Source organism: Microcaecilia unicolor, chromosome 8 (assembly GCF_901765095.1).
Source record: "Microcaecilia unicolor chromosome 8, aMicUni1.1, whole genome shotgun sequence".
Lineage (NCBI taxonomy): Eukaryota > Metazoa > Chordata > Amphibia > Gymnophiona > Siphonopidae > Microcaecilia > Microcaecilia unicolor.
The window spans coordinates 156,648,727-156,664,354 of NC_044038.1; the positions used below are offsets into that span (position 1 = coordinate 156,648,727).

General features: G+C 49.2%; 1 protein-coding gene across 2 annotated transcripts in view; it reads left to right on the top strand.

The window, feature by feature from the left end:
• Positions 1-15,628, top strand: part of G3BP1 (G3BP stress granule assembly factor 1) — a 149,471-nt gene that overhangs the window by 124,994 nt on the left and 8,849 nt on the right. For both annotated transcript variants that reach the window (XM_030211488.1, XM_030211487.1), the window contains exons 10-11: positions 9,769-9,894; positions 10,733-10,842. In XM_030211488.1, coding sequence (XP_030067348.1) covers positions 9,769-9,894; positions 10,733-10,842 — 236 coding nt within the window. The remainder of the gene's footprint in view (positions 1-9,768; positions 9,895-10,732; positions 10,843-15,628) is intronic.

Consider the following 15,628-nt stretch of genomic DNA (forward strand, 5'->3'; position numbering starts at 1 on the left):
ATTTCTGTTATTCCCTCGCCGTTGCGAGGTTCAATTGACCTGGGTTCTTGTTTTGAGTGAGCCTGAGAGCTAGGGATACCCCAGTCGTGAGAACAAGCAGCCTGCTTGTCCTCGGAGAAAGTGAGTGATACATACCTGTAGCAGTGTTCTCCGAGGACAGCAGGCTGATTGTTCTCACCTACCCTCCCTCCTCCCCTTTGGAGTTGCGTTTGATCATTTTTGCTTGTCATTCAACTGAGCGGGAACGGTCACGCACGGGCGGGAAGACGGCCGCGCATGCGCGGTGGGCGTGCCCTGCGTGCGAGACTGCCCGCGAAGTTTTGTTCCAGTTGGTGTGGGCTGCCGTGGACGTCAACCCAGTCGTGAGAACACCTGCTACAGGTATGTATCATTCACTCTCCGGGGCGTCGAAGGATTTGGCACCCGTGAAGCATTGACGCCGGGAGGACCACTCACCCTCCATTCAAGAGGTGTCGGTGCGTCGATCTTAGGACAGCCTGGTACAGCCTCCTCACCCTTTGCAGATTCTGCCTCCGACTCCTGCACCAGCCCCACAGCCTTTCCCGGCAGACACTCTGGACGAGCGCATCCGAGCCATTCTTCCAGGTCTTCTGGAAGAGCTGCTGTTTCAGTCTGTTCCGGTACTGGGGGTGCTTGCGCCCTCGGTACCATTGATGGAAGTGGTGGCTGACTCTGTGCCTGTGGTGAGGTCTCCGCCCGGTACTGCTTGCGGTATTGGCGTCGGCTGCCACCCAGGTCGACTCCCCGTCGACATCGCTGGAGGGAGCTTCATCGCCGCCGGCACGGGAGTCGACTTCTCGACATCATTGAGGATGTGGTTCCTCGGCGTCAAGACGGGCCCGGTTTCGGACTGCAGTCAGAGAACTCTTGTCCGATACTGAGCAGGATGCCTCGTGGGAGGAAGAGGAGGATCCCAGATATTTCTCTTCTGAGGAGTCTTGTGGTCTTCCCTCTGATCCTACTCCTTTTCCAGAAAGAGAGCTTTCTCCCCGGAGAGTCTTTCTCCATTTGTCCAGGAATTGTCTGTGGGCATTCCCTTCCCTGCGGTGTCTGTGGATGAGCCCAGGACTGAGATGCTCAAGGTCCTTGACTATCCTTCGCCACCTAAGGAGGAGTCCACTGGCCCTTTGCATAATGTCCTTAAGGAGACATTGCTTAGGAACTGGATGAAACCACTAACTAGTCCCACCATTCCCAAAAAAGCTGAGTCCCAGTATCGGATTCACGGAGAACCTGAGTTGATGAGGACGTAGTTATCTCACAACTCTATGGTTGTGGATTCCGCTCTCAAGAGAGCCAGGAGTTCTAGAGATTTTGTCTCGGCGCCCCCGGGACGAGAATCTAGAACTCTGGACCCTTTTGGGAGGAAGGCTTATCAGTCCTCTATGCTCGTGTCCAAAATTCAGTCTTACCAGCTCTACACTAGCATTCACATGCGGAACAGTGTGAAGCAACTGGCAGACTTGGTGGATAAGCTTCCTGTGGAGCACACTGGGCCTTTTCAGGAGGTGGTCAGGCAGCTGAAGGCGTGTCGCAAATTCCTGTCCAGGGGTATTTACGATACTTTTGATGTTGCATCCAGATCCGCTGCTCAAGGTACAGTGATGTGCAGACTCTCATGGGTGCATGCCTCTGACCTGGACAGTTGAACCCAGCAGCGGCTTGCGGATGTTCCTTGCTGGGGCGATAATATTTTTTGCGAGAAAGTCGAACAGGTGGTAGAGCAGCTCCACCAGCAGGAAACCGCCCTCGAGAAACTCTCCCACCAGACGCCTTCAGCATCTACCTCAACAGGTAGAAGGTTTTTCCGGGGAAGGAGGACTGCTCCGTATGCTTTCAATAAGCGTAGGTACAATGCACCTTCCCGACAGCCTTCTCAGGCTCAGCCCCAGCGCGCTCATTCGCATCAACAGTGTGCGCCAGGATGGTTTCCCTGGGCACCCTTCTTCCCATGATTCAGAAAAACGATTGACTATGATCTCTGGACTTAAAGGATGCTTATAAACAAAACCTGATACTTCCAGCTCACAGGCAGTATCTTCGATTTCGTCTGGGAACTTGACACTTCCAATATTGTGTGCTGCCCTTTGGGCTCGCCTCTGCGCCCAGGGTGTTTACAAAATGCCTAGCAGTGGTTGCAGCATCACTATGCAGTGTCACTATGCAGACTGGGAGTGCACATGTTCCCTTATCTTGACGATTGGCTGGTGAAGAACACCTCGGAGGCAGGAGCTCTACAGTTTATGCAGATGACTATTCAACTCTTGGAGCTACTCTGGTTTGTCATAAATTACCCAAAGCCCCATCTCCTTCCAGTTCAGAAACTAGAATTCATCGGAGCTCTGCTGGACTCACAGACGGCTCATGCCTATCTCCCCGAGGCGAGGGCAGACAATCTTCTGTCTGTCTCCACGGCCAGAGCGTCTCAGCAGATCACAGCTCGGCAGATGTTGAGACTTCTCAGTCATATGGCCCCACAGTTCATGTGACTCCCATGGCTTGTCTTCACATGAGATCAGCTCAATGGACCCTGTCCACCGCTTTTCACAATTCTCTGCAATGGTGGACGATTCGATCCAATGTGGTTTTGGGACGTCCTTTTCAAATTCCTCAGCCACAAAAAGTGCTGACAACTGATGCATCCCGTCTTGGGTGGGGAGCCCATGTCAATGGGCTTCACACTCAAAGGAGTTTGGTCCCTCCAGGAAAAAGGTCTTCGAATCAACCGCCTGGAGTTGCGAGCGGTCTGGAACGCTCAAGGCTTTCAGAGATCGGCTGCCCTATCAAATCATTCAAATTCGGACAACCAGGTTGCCATGTACTACATCAACAAGCAGGGGTGCACCGGATCTCGCCCCCTGTGTCAGGAAGCCCTCCAGATGTGGCTTTGGGCAAGCAGCACGGCATGCTTCTTCAAGCCACGTATCTGGCAGGCGTAAACAACAGTCTGGCCGACAGATTGAGCAGGATAATGCAACCTCACGAGTGGTCGCTCAACTCGGGCGTACTCCGCAAGATGTTCCAAGCTTGGGACACCCCTCTCAGTGGATCTTTTTGCCGCTCAGCTCAATCACAAGGTCCCTCAGTTCTGTTCCAGACTTCAGGCCCGTGGCAGACTAGCGTCGAATGCCTTTCTCCTGCATTGGGGGAAAGGCCTATATGCGTATCCTCTCATACCTCTGATGGGGAAGACTTTGCTGAAACTCAAGGCGGCGGGACCATGATTCTGATTGCGCCCTTTTGGCCGCGTCAGATTTGGTTCCCTCTTCTTCTGCAGTTGTCCTCCGAAGAACCGTGGAGATTGGACTCTTTTCCAACCCTCAGAACAAGGGGGCGCTTCTGCATCCCAACCTCCAGTGTCTGGCTCTCATGGCCTGGATGTTGAGGGCGTAGACTTCACTTCCTTGGGTCTTTCTGAGGGTGTCTCCAAGTCTTGCTTGCTTCCAGAAAAGATTCCACGAAGAGGTGTTACTCTTTCAAATGGAGGAGGTTTGCTGTCTGGTGTGACAGCAAGGCCCTAGATCCTCGCTCTTGTCCTACACAGACCCTGCTTGAATACCTTCTACACTGACTGGTCTCAATGTAACAGGACTCACAGCTTGTAAAATCAGGAGACAAGAGGTAACTGGTTCCAAAGGCAAGACAGCTTGAATGTATCTGTGCAGAAGCGGGGAGGAAACAAGCTCTCTCGGTAACTTTGACATAAGTTACAAATCTGAGTTTTAAAATCCAATGTTTTAGCTTTTGGGGTGTGGGATACCTTCTGTGGTTTTCTTTACATTCTTTAGGGACTATGGTTTGGGCAGTCGGTGCTGTAGAATCTGTTTGGGGTTTAGAATCCAACTTCACCCCCCTAGGCCCATGTTTGTTCTGTTCCAGGCTGCACTCTTAGATGTTTATTCGTAGGTCAATTCTTATGTCCTCGCCGTTGCGAGGCCCAATTGACCTTTCTTCGTTGTTTTGAGTGAGCCTGGGGGCTAGGGATACCCCAGTCGTGAGAACAAGCAGCCTGCTTGTCCTCTGAGAAAATGAAGATACATACCTGTAGCAGGTATTCTCCGAGGACAGCAGGCTGATTGTTCTCACATACCTGCCCGCCTCCCCTTTGGAGTTGTCTTTGTCCTTGTTTGCTTTGGTATCGAACTGTCGGGACTCTCACGCAACGGGCGTGAAGATGGCTGCGCATACGCGGTGCACGCGCTCGAAGGCTCTAGCAAGCTTTCTTGCTAGGAAGATTTCCGTTCGGGGGGGGGGGGGGGCTGCCGTGGACGTCACCCAGTCTCAGCCTGCTGTCCTCGGAGAATACCTGCTACAGATATGTATCTTCATTCTTTTGGGTGATGCCCTTTGGCCTGACCACGGCACTGAGACCCTTTTCCAAGGTAATGGTGGTGGCAGCCCATCTTCAGCAGGAGAGCATTCTGGTGCATCCCTACCTGGATGATTGGCTGATTTTGCCAGCAAAGTTGGTCGAGGAGAGCCAGAAGGCAACAGCTTGAGGAGTACAGTTGCTCCAGCATCTGGGGTGGATAGTCAATTTAGCCAAGAGGTTTTTTTTTCTGGTCCCCAGCCAGACATTGGAGTACGTAGGGGTACATTTCAATACATGAGACAGAATACAGAATATTTGGGCTCAGATTCGCTGTCTCCTCGCTTTTCGGACTCCACATGGAACATTCTGCAGGTGCTAGGATCCATTGTGGCAACCATCGAAGTGGTGCCTTGGGCAAGAGCTGCTCTTCAGGCAGTGCTGCTGGCGCAATAGTCTCAATCAGAGGCTCTTGCCGAGTGTGGCTTCACCAGGTCTACCTTTGCTCCTGCACCCGATCCGCTGAGCGCCTCTGGAGGAAATCTCGTACCCTTTCAGACTTCCTCCACTACAAATTCATGCTATCCTCCCTCCACTCCCTATTCCGTGCAAAACAGGACTATTACACCCAATTGACCAATTCTCTCAGCTCCAACCCTCGTCGTCTCTTCACCACCCTTAACTCCCTCCTAAAAGTGCCCCCCGCTCCTACTCCCCCTTCTCTCTCTTCTCAATCACTGGCCGACTATTTCCGCGACAAAGTGCAAAAGATCAACCTTGAGTTCACGACCAAGCCACCACCTCCTCTTCACCCTTTAACCCTCTCCCTCAACCAACCTACCCAGGTCTCTTTCTTCTCTTTTCCTGAGATCACCGAGGATGAAACTTCCCGCCTTCTTTCCTCCTCGAAATGCACCACCTGTTCCTCTGATCCCATCCCCACCAACCTACTCAACACCATCTCCCATACTGTCACCCCCGCCATCTGTCGCATCCTCAACCTCTCTCTCTCCACTGCAACTGTCCCTGACACCTTCAAGCACGCCGTTGTCACACCTCTCCTCAAAAAACCTTCACTTGACCCTACCTGCCCCTCCAACTACCGCCCCATCTCTCTTTTACCCTTCCTTTCCAAAATACTTGAGCGTGCCGTTCACAGCCACTGCCTTGATTTTCTCTCCTCTCATGCCATCCTCGATCCACTTCAATCCGGTTTTCGCCCTCTGCACTCGACAGAAACAGCACTCTCTAAAGTTTGCAATGATCTGCTCCTGGCCAAATCCAGAGGTCACTACTCCATCCTCATCCTCCTCGATCTTTCCGCCGCATTTGACACTGTCAACCATGATTTACTTCTTGCCACGCTGTCCTCTTTTGGGTTCCAAGGCCCTGTCCTCTCCTGGTTCTCCTCTTATCTCTCCCACCGCACCTTCAGGGTACACTCCCATGGATCTTCCTCCACTCCCATCCCACTATCTGTTGGAGTTCCCCAGGGATCTGTCCTTGGACCCCTTCTCTTCTCAATCTACACCTCTTCCCTGGGCTCGCTGATCTCGTCTCATGGTTTTCAGTATCATCTTTATGCTGATGACACCCAGCTATACCTCTCCACACCTGACATCACCGTGGAGACCCAGGCCAAGGTATCGGCCTGTTTATCCGACATTGCGGCATGGATGTCCAACCGCCACCTGAAGCTGAACATGTCCAAGACCGAGCTCCTCGTCTTTCCTCCTAAACCCACTTCTCCTCTTCCTCCACTCTCTATTTCTATTGATAACACCCTCATCCTCCCCGTCCCATCTGCCCGCAACCTCGGAGTCATCTTCGACTCCTCCCTCCCCTTCTCTGCGCATATCCAACAGACTGCCAAGACCTGTCGCTTCTTCCTCTTCAACATCAGCAAAATTCGCCCTTTCCTCTCTGAGCACACCACCAGAACTCTCGTCCACGCTCTCATTACCTGTCGCCTTGATTACTGCAACTTACTCCTCACCGGCCTCCCACTCAGCCATCTATCCCCCCTTCAATCAGTTCAGAACGCTGCGGCACGTCTTATATTCCGCCAAAACCGATATACTCATATCACCTCTCTCCTCAAATCACTTCATTGGCTTCCGATCAGATATCGCATACAATTCAAGCTCCTCCTCCTTACCTACAAATGCACTCAGTCTGCGGCTCCTCACTACCTCTCCACCCTCATCTCCCCCTATGTTCCCGCCCGTAACCTCCGCTCACAGGACAAAGCCCTTCTCTCAGTACCCTTCTCCACCACTGCCAACTCCAGGCTCCGCTTATTCTGCCTTGCCTCACCCTATGCCTGGAACAGTCTTCCTTTACCCATACGCCATGCCCCCTCCCTACCCATCTTCAAATCTCTGCTTAAAACTCACCTCTTCAATGCTGCCTTCGGCGCCTAACCGCTCGAGATATATAGAATGCCCCAATCTATCCACCCTATCAGATTAACTGTTCACTCGTCCTCTAGATTGTTCTCTTGTCTTTTAGATTGTAAGCTCTTTGAGCAGGGACTGTCCTTCTATGTTTAAATTGTACAGCGCTGCGTAACCCTAGTAGCACTTTAGAAATGCTAGTTAGTAGTAGTAGTAGTCTTGCATCTCAGGCTTCGGTGGTGGCCAGACCAGTGCCATTTGAGTCGGGGCATGTCCCTGGACCCGCCAGATTGGATGCTGATGTCGACGGGTGCCAGTCTCTGTGGATGGGGAGCTCTTTGTTTTGAGCATATGGTTCAGGAACGCTGGTTGGAGGAGGAGTCATGATGGTCAATCAATATCCTGGAGACTCGGTTGATATGTCTCGCCCTGTTGGCTTTTCAACGCTTAGTCCGCTTCCGGGATGTGCGAGTCCTCTCGGACAATGTGATGGCAGTACCCTATGTCAGTCGGCCGGGGGGGGGGGGGGGGGTGTACAAAGAGCCTTCTGTTTGGCACGAGAAACGGCTTTTCTCAAGGCCTGGGCAGAACAGAGCATTCACTTACTGTCTGTGGCCCATGTAGCAGGGGTCAGCAATCTGAAAGCAGACTACCTCAGTCAGTGGAGTCTGGTTCCTGCGGCCTTTCAGGTTATAGTCAACTGTTGGGATCCTCCGATCATGGACATTTCCAAGGCTGAGAGCACTTTTTTTTTTCCAGTCGCAGGAAGGAGCTGTTGGAGGGGCTGGATGCGTTGGCTCAGCCTTGGTCCCTTCAGGGTCTGCTGTTTTTGCATTTGCTCTATAGCCGTTTTATTGGTTGTGTTTTTCAACACTTTTGCGGGCACAGCAGTCAGGTGGTCTTGGTGGGCCCCGACTGGCCATGTAGGCCCTGGTATGCAAACCTGCTGTAGTTGCAAGTGGGCGATCCAACTCGTCTTACTCTGCAGGACGGTCTACTGAGACAGAGTCCTATTCTAATGCCCACTGTGGGTCAGTTCTTGCTTACGGCTTGGCTGTTGAGTAGGCGTGGTTGCTGAAGAAGAGTTATTCCTCTGGGGTGATTCATATCCTTTAAGTTCTCGAAGAAGGTCCACTTCTTTGGCCTATGTTCAAGTCTGGTATATCTTTGAGGACTTGCGTGAGGAAAGACAGGTAGTTCCCCTTCGGGCGGTGGTCGATCAGCTTCTGGATTTTCTTCAGTATGGTTTGGGGAAAGGGAATGGGACTTATATACCGCCTTTCTGAGGTTTTCCCAACTACATTCAAAGCGGTTTACATATTATATACAGATACGTATTTGTACCACGGACAATGGAGGGTTAAGTGACTTGCCCAAAGTCACAGGGGTTGTCTTCCCTTAGTTGGCGGCAGTGGCTTGTTTTGGGGGCCTGTTGCAGGGGTGTGCGTTGGGCGCTATATCCAGATGTGTCCTCTTCCAGGGTGTAGAGATTTGGCTCTTTGTCCAACCAGTTCCCCCTTGGGATTTCAATTTGGTGCTGTCCCTTTTGATTCTCTTCAGCAGGCCAGCCTTAATGATCTTTCTATCAAAGTGGTGTTTTTGGTGGCTATCATGTCGGGGCAGCATATTTCAGTTACAAGCTTTGTCGTGCAGGGAGCCATTTCTGGTTTTCTCTAAGGAAAAGAGGTCGTTGAGACCGATCCCATCTTTTTTGCCTAACGTGGTTTCCCCTTTTCATGTCAGTCTGCTTTATTGCCTTCCTTTTCACAGGAGGCGGCTTCTTCCTTCTATAGGCTGGATGTTGGTAGGGCGCTGAAGTGGTACATCCGCCGAAGTGAGGATTTTTGATCCACGGACCGGCTTTTTGTGTTTGAGAGACCACAAGAGGACAGGTGGCATCTAATACCTTGATCGCTAGCTGGATTAAGGAGGCTGTTTTGTCTGCTTACTGTGTGTTAAGACGGTGCCAGCGATCTTGCAGGCGCATTCTACTCGGGTGCAGGCAGCCTCCTGGGCGGAGCATTCTCTCCTCTGCAGGGTATTTGCAGGGCTGCTACTTGGGTCTTCTCTGCATTCTTTTGTCCAACATTATAGATTGAATGTTCAGTCTCGGTGGGATGCTTCTTTGGGGCTTCCATGTTGATCCGGGACTTTCCCACATTGGTGAGTACTGCTTTGGTACTTTCCATTCATCGGGAATGGTCTAGAGCAGACAAGGAAGGAGAGATTAAATTGTACCTGTTAATTTACTTTATTTGAGTTTCTGCAGACCATTCCTGGACCCCGCCCTGGAAGAATGTGTGGAATTTGCAGGTGTCACGTTGGGTCTGGGAGCAGCAAGCGTCCCAGTTTAATGTTGGTTTGGTGCTCACTTCTTTTTCAAGGGTTACTTTGGGGGGTTTCACTGTTTGTTTTGATTCTTTGGTCTCTTTTTAATGCTTGGCCCTGTGAAATACTGAGCAGGTCAGAGTTGCACAGTCCCTTATACAGGTGTCACTAGGTAGTAGTTGTCTCCCTCTGCTGGTAAGAGAACATATGACCCACTCATCAGGAATGGTCTGGAGAGACTCAAGGAAAGTAAATTAGCAGGTTAGAACTCATTTCTCCTTTTAAACTAATTCTGTACTATGCGTGCTGAATATATATAGTCTAGCATAGTGACCGCATTATCTGTTTAGGCCTGCTATTCAGTAGACCTAAACAAAATGCATAAGTTTATCTTGTTAGAATATTGTTACTTATCCATATATGTTTTGTGTATTTTCAGAAGTTACACGTTCACTGATGGCTGAGCATAGCTTTGAATATCTGCTTTTAAATGTTTTGATTGCATATGGGAATTGCTAGCAGTAATGTTGAGGCTGACCATGCCACCCTCATCTTTCAAAGGAAAAAGTGCTTGTGACTTCCATTCCTTTCTAACTATTTAGTGTTCGATTTTATATTTAGGGCTACAAGATCATAATAGGATGGTGGTATGGAATGTTTGAATCCAGATATGTAAGTTCTGCTTGCAGCTCCTTGTGTTCTTTCCTTCTCTAGTTCGTGAGGGTGAGCAGGGAGAATTGGATACTAGGCGTGCTATTAGGTATCCAGACAGTCATCAGTTGTTTGTTGGGAACCTGCCTCATGATGTTGACAAAACAGAGCTGAAAGAATTTTTCCAAAGTAAGTTGCCCTCTTACGTTTTAGTTTTTAAAGATCATTCATACTAAATATAAACTGTTTAATATTACTTTCACCTATAACAACCCTTGTCAAGGGTAATCATCCTATATAATACAACGCACCTCCAACATTCTGAAGCTGACTGCATGGCTGAGGCATTCCTGCTCTCTGTATCCATCTCCTGAATTGACATCATGTACTTCCGGGTTCGTCACAAGCAGAAGTGACCAACCACATGAGGTTTCTCGGCTTCAGAATGTTGGAGGTGCATTCTATTAAATAGGATTGGTCAGTTCCTTGAAGCACAACCAGAGATCAGCGTCCTGCACAGTAACGCTCAGACACCAGAGAGAGATGGGGGGCCTGACACCAGACAGAGGGAGGAAGGGGGGGGGGGGCCGGACACCAGGGGGGGGGGGAGGTATCTCTGTCACACACGCACACTTTCTCACAGTCAGTGTCTTTCTTTCTCGCTCTCACACACTCTGTCTCACACTGTATCACATTCACTCTCTGTGTGTCACACAGTCACTCACACTCTTGGTCTCATACACTCAGTCTCACAGAGAGTCTGTGTCTGACACACACTCTCTCTCGCACACCCTGTATCTGTGTGAAACACGCTCACTGTCTCACATACGCACTTGCACACACTCTCATTCTCACAGACACCCTCGCATCCAGACTCACACTCCATCTCTCACTCACACACACACTCCATCTCTCACACATACACACTCCGAGGAAAACCTTGCTAGCGCCCATTTCATTTGTGTCAGAAACGTGCCTTTTTTACTAGTTTATTTTATAACTTAATTATTTTCCCCCCCCCTCATAGCTTATGGAAATGTTGTTGAGCTTCGTATCAACAGTGGAGGTAAACTCCCTAACTTTGGCTTTGTGGTGTTTGATGATCCTGAGCCAGTCCAAAAAATCCTTGGCAATAAGGTAAGCTTCCAAACAGTGCTAATACACTAGTATTTTCCTTGGTTTTAATTGATTACTATGTCTGCAGTCAGTATAGCTACAAACTATACAGGGAAACGTTTTGTACAGCACCGACTGGTTATTTAAAATCTGCCATTCCTCAGCAATCCTCCAGACCGTTCAAGACGCTTGGGTTATGCACTCCTACCAGCAGAGGGAGACTGAGAACACTAAAACTTCTTATACAAGTAGCCTGTGCAGACCTTCTACTAACCAGTATTTTCTCAGTCTCAGTAGAGGGTAGATGTGTGCAGCCTGTGCAGTGTACTCAGTCTGGTAGGCCCGTTTGGGGTTTCTAGGTTGGGTTGTAAATGTTAGAGAACCCACACTTGGATCATTATTACAGGGTGTAAGTCCTAAGGGGCTTCTTATTCCCTGTGGGGTGTCACACCTGGGTGGCCGGGTCCCTCCCCCTGTGCTCTTCCTCTGGAGGACTTCTTGACCTCGGCTACAGACTTCATTCTGTACTCTTGAGGCGTTTAGGCATCAGCAACGAGGTTTTAAAAAAAAAAGTTTTTAAAAGGCGGCTATTTTGGCCGTTCTTGTGGCAGTCCAGAGATAAAACATCTTCAAGGGCGTTCTTGCCTTAGGCGGTTTTGCCTATTAATCTGTCAGAGCACAAAGCAACTGTTTGTTTTTATTGTGTTCGTGGCCATTATGTCTAAGCCGGTGAGGTGTCGGTTTTGCGCAAAGCGCGGCGTTGAAGTGAAAGGTGGCCAATGTAAATTTTGTGGGGAGCCTACGTTGTCAGCGCTCTTGCCCACCGTGCTTTCCCCTGAGTCGGCGGAGGTGTTGTGCGTCGATTTGACCGCACATTCTGGGCCGGCAACGGTGGGGCCGTTTTTGGCGGGAAGAGCGGCCCTTTTGGCCGCGCATTCCGTACTGACGCCGGGGGATCCGTGTGTGGCGGGAAGCGCGCCTAGTTTAGCCACGGGTCACGCGATGGACCTGCTGCCTCGGGAGCGAGGGGGGTCTGTCACGGAGACTGCGGGCAGTGTTGGGGCTTCAGCAACGTCGGGGGAGGGGGGCTGGCTCTTTCTCTCTCTCCCCCCCCCCCCCCCCCCCCCCCGAGTTTGTTTGGTCTCTGTATAATGCCTGGAGAGCTGGCCCCTCTCAGGCTGTTTGTTCCCCGGAGGCTGCTAGCTCAGTGGGAGTTAAGCGCCCACGGGTGGATATTTCGGAGCCTATGGAGATACTTTCTCTGCCTGGATCGGACGTTTGGAGTGACCCAGGAGAGGAGGATCTCTTAGATGTGTCTGAGGATCAGGATGGGCTAAGGCCTGTGGAAGATTCTTCAGTGGTTCGCATTTTTCATAAGGAGGAGTTGTTAGAGCTCATTGATCAGGTGATCTCTACTTTGAAGTTTGCTCCGGCGGCCACGACCTGTGCGGAGGGACCCCAGGTAGATCCCTTGTTTAAGGGGATTCGGAGAGCCTCCCATTCCTTTCCCATGAATTCAGACATCAGGGACAAGGTTTTTCAGGAATGGTCTGTGCCGGAGGCTGCTTGTGAGGTGTCTAGGGCTATGGCACGTCTGTATCCCTTGCTTCCGGAAGATTTGGCCCTCCTGAAACCACCTACTGTGGATGCGGTGGTTATGGCGGTTACTAAGGCTATGGCCATTCCGGTGGATGGCGGTACAACCTTACGGGATCCTCAGGATAGGAAGCTAGAGTCCTTTCTGAAGCGTAGCTTTGATTTGTCGGCTTCAGCCTTGCAAGCTTCTGTGTGTGGGGGCTTGGTAGCCAGAGCTTGTTTCCATTGGGCAGAGAAGCTCTTGGATGAGCCTGCGTTAGATAGGATTTGGTTCAGGACCTGGCCAAATTGGAGATGGGGCTTCGTTTTTGGCAGACACCCTTTATGATTTGCTAAAGGCTTCGGCTAAGAATATGGCTCTGGCGGTGACAGCTCGCAAGGCTCTTTGGCTTAGGGGCTGGGTGGCAGATGCGGCCTCTAAAGCAAAGTGGTGTTTTCTACCTTTCAAAGGTTCTATGTTGTTTGGAGAGGACTTGGATAAAGTGATGAGTGGTCTTGGGGATACCAAGGTCTCACGGTTGCCAGAGTTACGGCCTAAGGCGGCTAGTCGAGGTGGTTCGGCTAGAGGTCGGTTTAAGAATGCGAGGCGGGTACAGGCCAGGCAGATTTGTGTCTTCTTCTAAAAGCCAGTTTTTCCAGCGGACGCAGTCCTTTCGAGGAGGTCGGGACTCCTCTGGAGGTGCTGGAAATGGTAATAAGTCCTCCTTATGAAGGTGTGCGGGTCCAGCCTCTGGTGAAGGTCGGGGCGCGACTTCGTCTGTTTTATCAGGGGTGGACCCAAATTACTTCAGATCAGTGGGTGCTGGAGGTCGTTCGCGATGGTTATGCGCTCGAGTTCGAGCACCCACTGCTGGATCTGTTTCTTCCCTCTCCTTGTCACTCTTGAGTCAAGTTAAAGGCTATTCAAGAGACTCTGGGTTGCTTAATCCAGTTGGGAGCAGTGGCACCCGTTCCTCGGCACGAGCTGGGAATGGGTGGTTGTTCCATTTACTTTGTGTTGCCGAAGAAGGGAGGACCAGTTTCGACCCATTTTAGATCTCAAGAGTGTCAATGGGGCGCTCAAGGTGCCATCCTTCCTCATGGAGCCTCTGTGTCTCGGTCATAGTGGCTGTTCGTCAGGGAGAATTTCTCACGTCACTGGATCTCACAGAAGCGTATCTGCACGTGCCGATTCGAGAGGCCCATCAGCATTTCCTTCGTTTTGCTGTTTTAGGGAGGCACTTTCAGTTCTGTGCTCTGAGTCATTCCGTGTCAAGTGGACCAGGGGTCCCCACCTCACCATCTCAGATTTTGATGAAATTTGGTACATAGTTTCTTTATGATAAAAAAAACTAAGCTGTGCAAAATTTTAGTTCAAAAGACTAAAAATTGGAGGTTCTAGGGGACCTCAAGTAAATGGTTGCAAAATGTCGCCTGAGCAAAAATGACATTTTGGGCCAAATTCCTGAAGCTGTAAAAGTTTTAGTAGTACAAGGGGCATATTTGGAGAACCTGCACTACTTTTAAGGCTTAATGAACTGGCAAAACCCCATGTTCCTAGTCCTCTTACTTTTTGAATGGTTTAGACTCAAACTTTGCCAAAAAAACGGCAAAAATCAATTTACAGCGAGTTGAGGCTGCTGTAGTTTCTAAACTAGTTGGCCTTTCAGGTTGATTTTTGATAGGTGTACTAAATGCACGGCTGTAATGAGGCATTCCAATTTGCAGCACTTTCCTTCAAGTGGTTGAAAAATTATAAGCGTTCAAGTTGGTATAAAAAGCATTTTTGCCCATTTTGGGCCATCTTTGATGCCCTTGATCTCCAGTGGGACAGCTTCAATATTCTTTCTTTTAGCACCATTAGAGCAGATTTCCTTCTATCAGAATATGTAGTTTTCATTTTGGAGTCTCTTCATATAAGGATTGCAAAAATGCCCTCAAATGTTTGCGGGCATCAGCCTGTGATTTCTTCACTACACCCTTGATACAAGTGTAGTAAAAGTGATTCTTCTTTCAAAAAGCACCAATTTTTTAAAATAAAGAACACATTATGTTAAAACTGTATTCAAGAAAACTAAAAAACAGGAATGTTTTTTAGGATGTGGAAGGATGAGGCCAGGTTTCATAACAGGTTTAAAGAAAACTGCAGTCAGGATGACCGACTTGGCCCATTATGATTGGTGGACCCTGTTGCAAAGCGTCTGAGTGTCTGTTGCTGGTGTTTCTTCACCCTTGCTACAGTTTGACCTCTTAGTGAACTGTAGGCATCAAAGTAAGCCTAGCAACAGACACTCAGGAGCCAGGAGGTACCAGAAGCATACAATTGGGCAATGAAACAAACAATTCTGCCTTGCAACAGGGTTCACCAATCATAATTGGCAAAGTCTAATTGGCTAAAGAAGTTTTCTTTAAACATTGTTATAAAACTGTGATCAAGTAAACTAAAAAACAGGGTGGAAACCATTGTATACATACTTCTTGTTGAAGAAACTCGCACCTGCACCAACAGGCTCATTTATATTGAATTAAATGCCACAAATGAAGATATTAATCACTTTAGACTGAAGTAAAATTTTACCCATTGAAAACCTGATTGCAAGAATAAATGCGTTTGTTGAACTGATGCTAATGGTCATCAATGGATCCAGAAAGATCAGATGAATTTCCACTTTGCTCAGTTGGCTGTTCAAGTACATCAGAGTGTAATTTACTAGCATACAATAAAAATAAAGGTTTGAAATTAATTGAAGAGCTTCTGCCTGATCAACAGAAGTTGTTACAAGAGCGTTCTGGTCAACTTTTCGATGCTGGATCAACTATTTGCCTTCATCATGAATCCTTACTGTTGAAAAAGTTTTAATTTTTGCAAAGAACCTGCTGTAACCCATTTTCCAAAGGTGGTCATAATGCAAAAAGGGGCTTAAGAGTGCTGGATGACACACTAGCAGCCCAACTAAAGGCCTTAACAAGCAAAATATTTGTGCCGGGTCAAACTATGTCCATCTTGTCGAAATGACGTCAGTAACAGAGCTGCTGATTCTTTATCATCATCAACAACAGCAGATGATGAACACAGTGACATTTCTGGCAGGTTGAACACAAGTTTGACATCTCTTGGTATTTCTCCATTAAAGTTCAAAAAAGTCAGCAAGCGTGATGTACGAGGCTACACCAAGCGCAAAATCAGGCGAGTGCAAAATACTTTGTCATCATCTTGCAGTTGCTGGTGGCT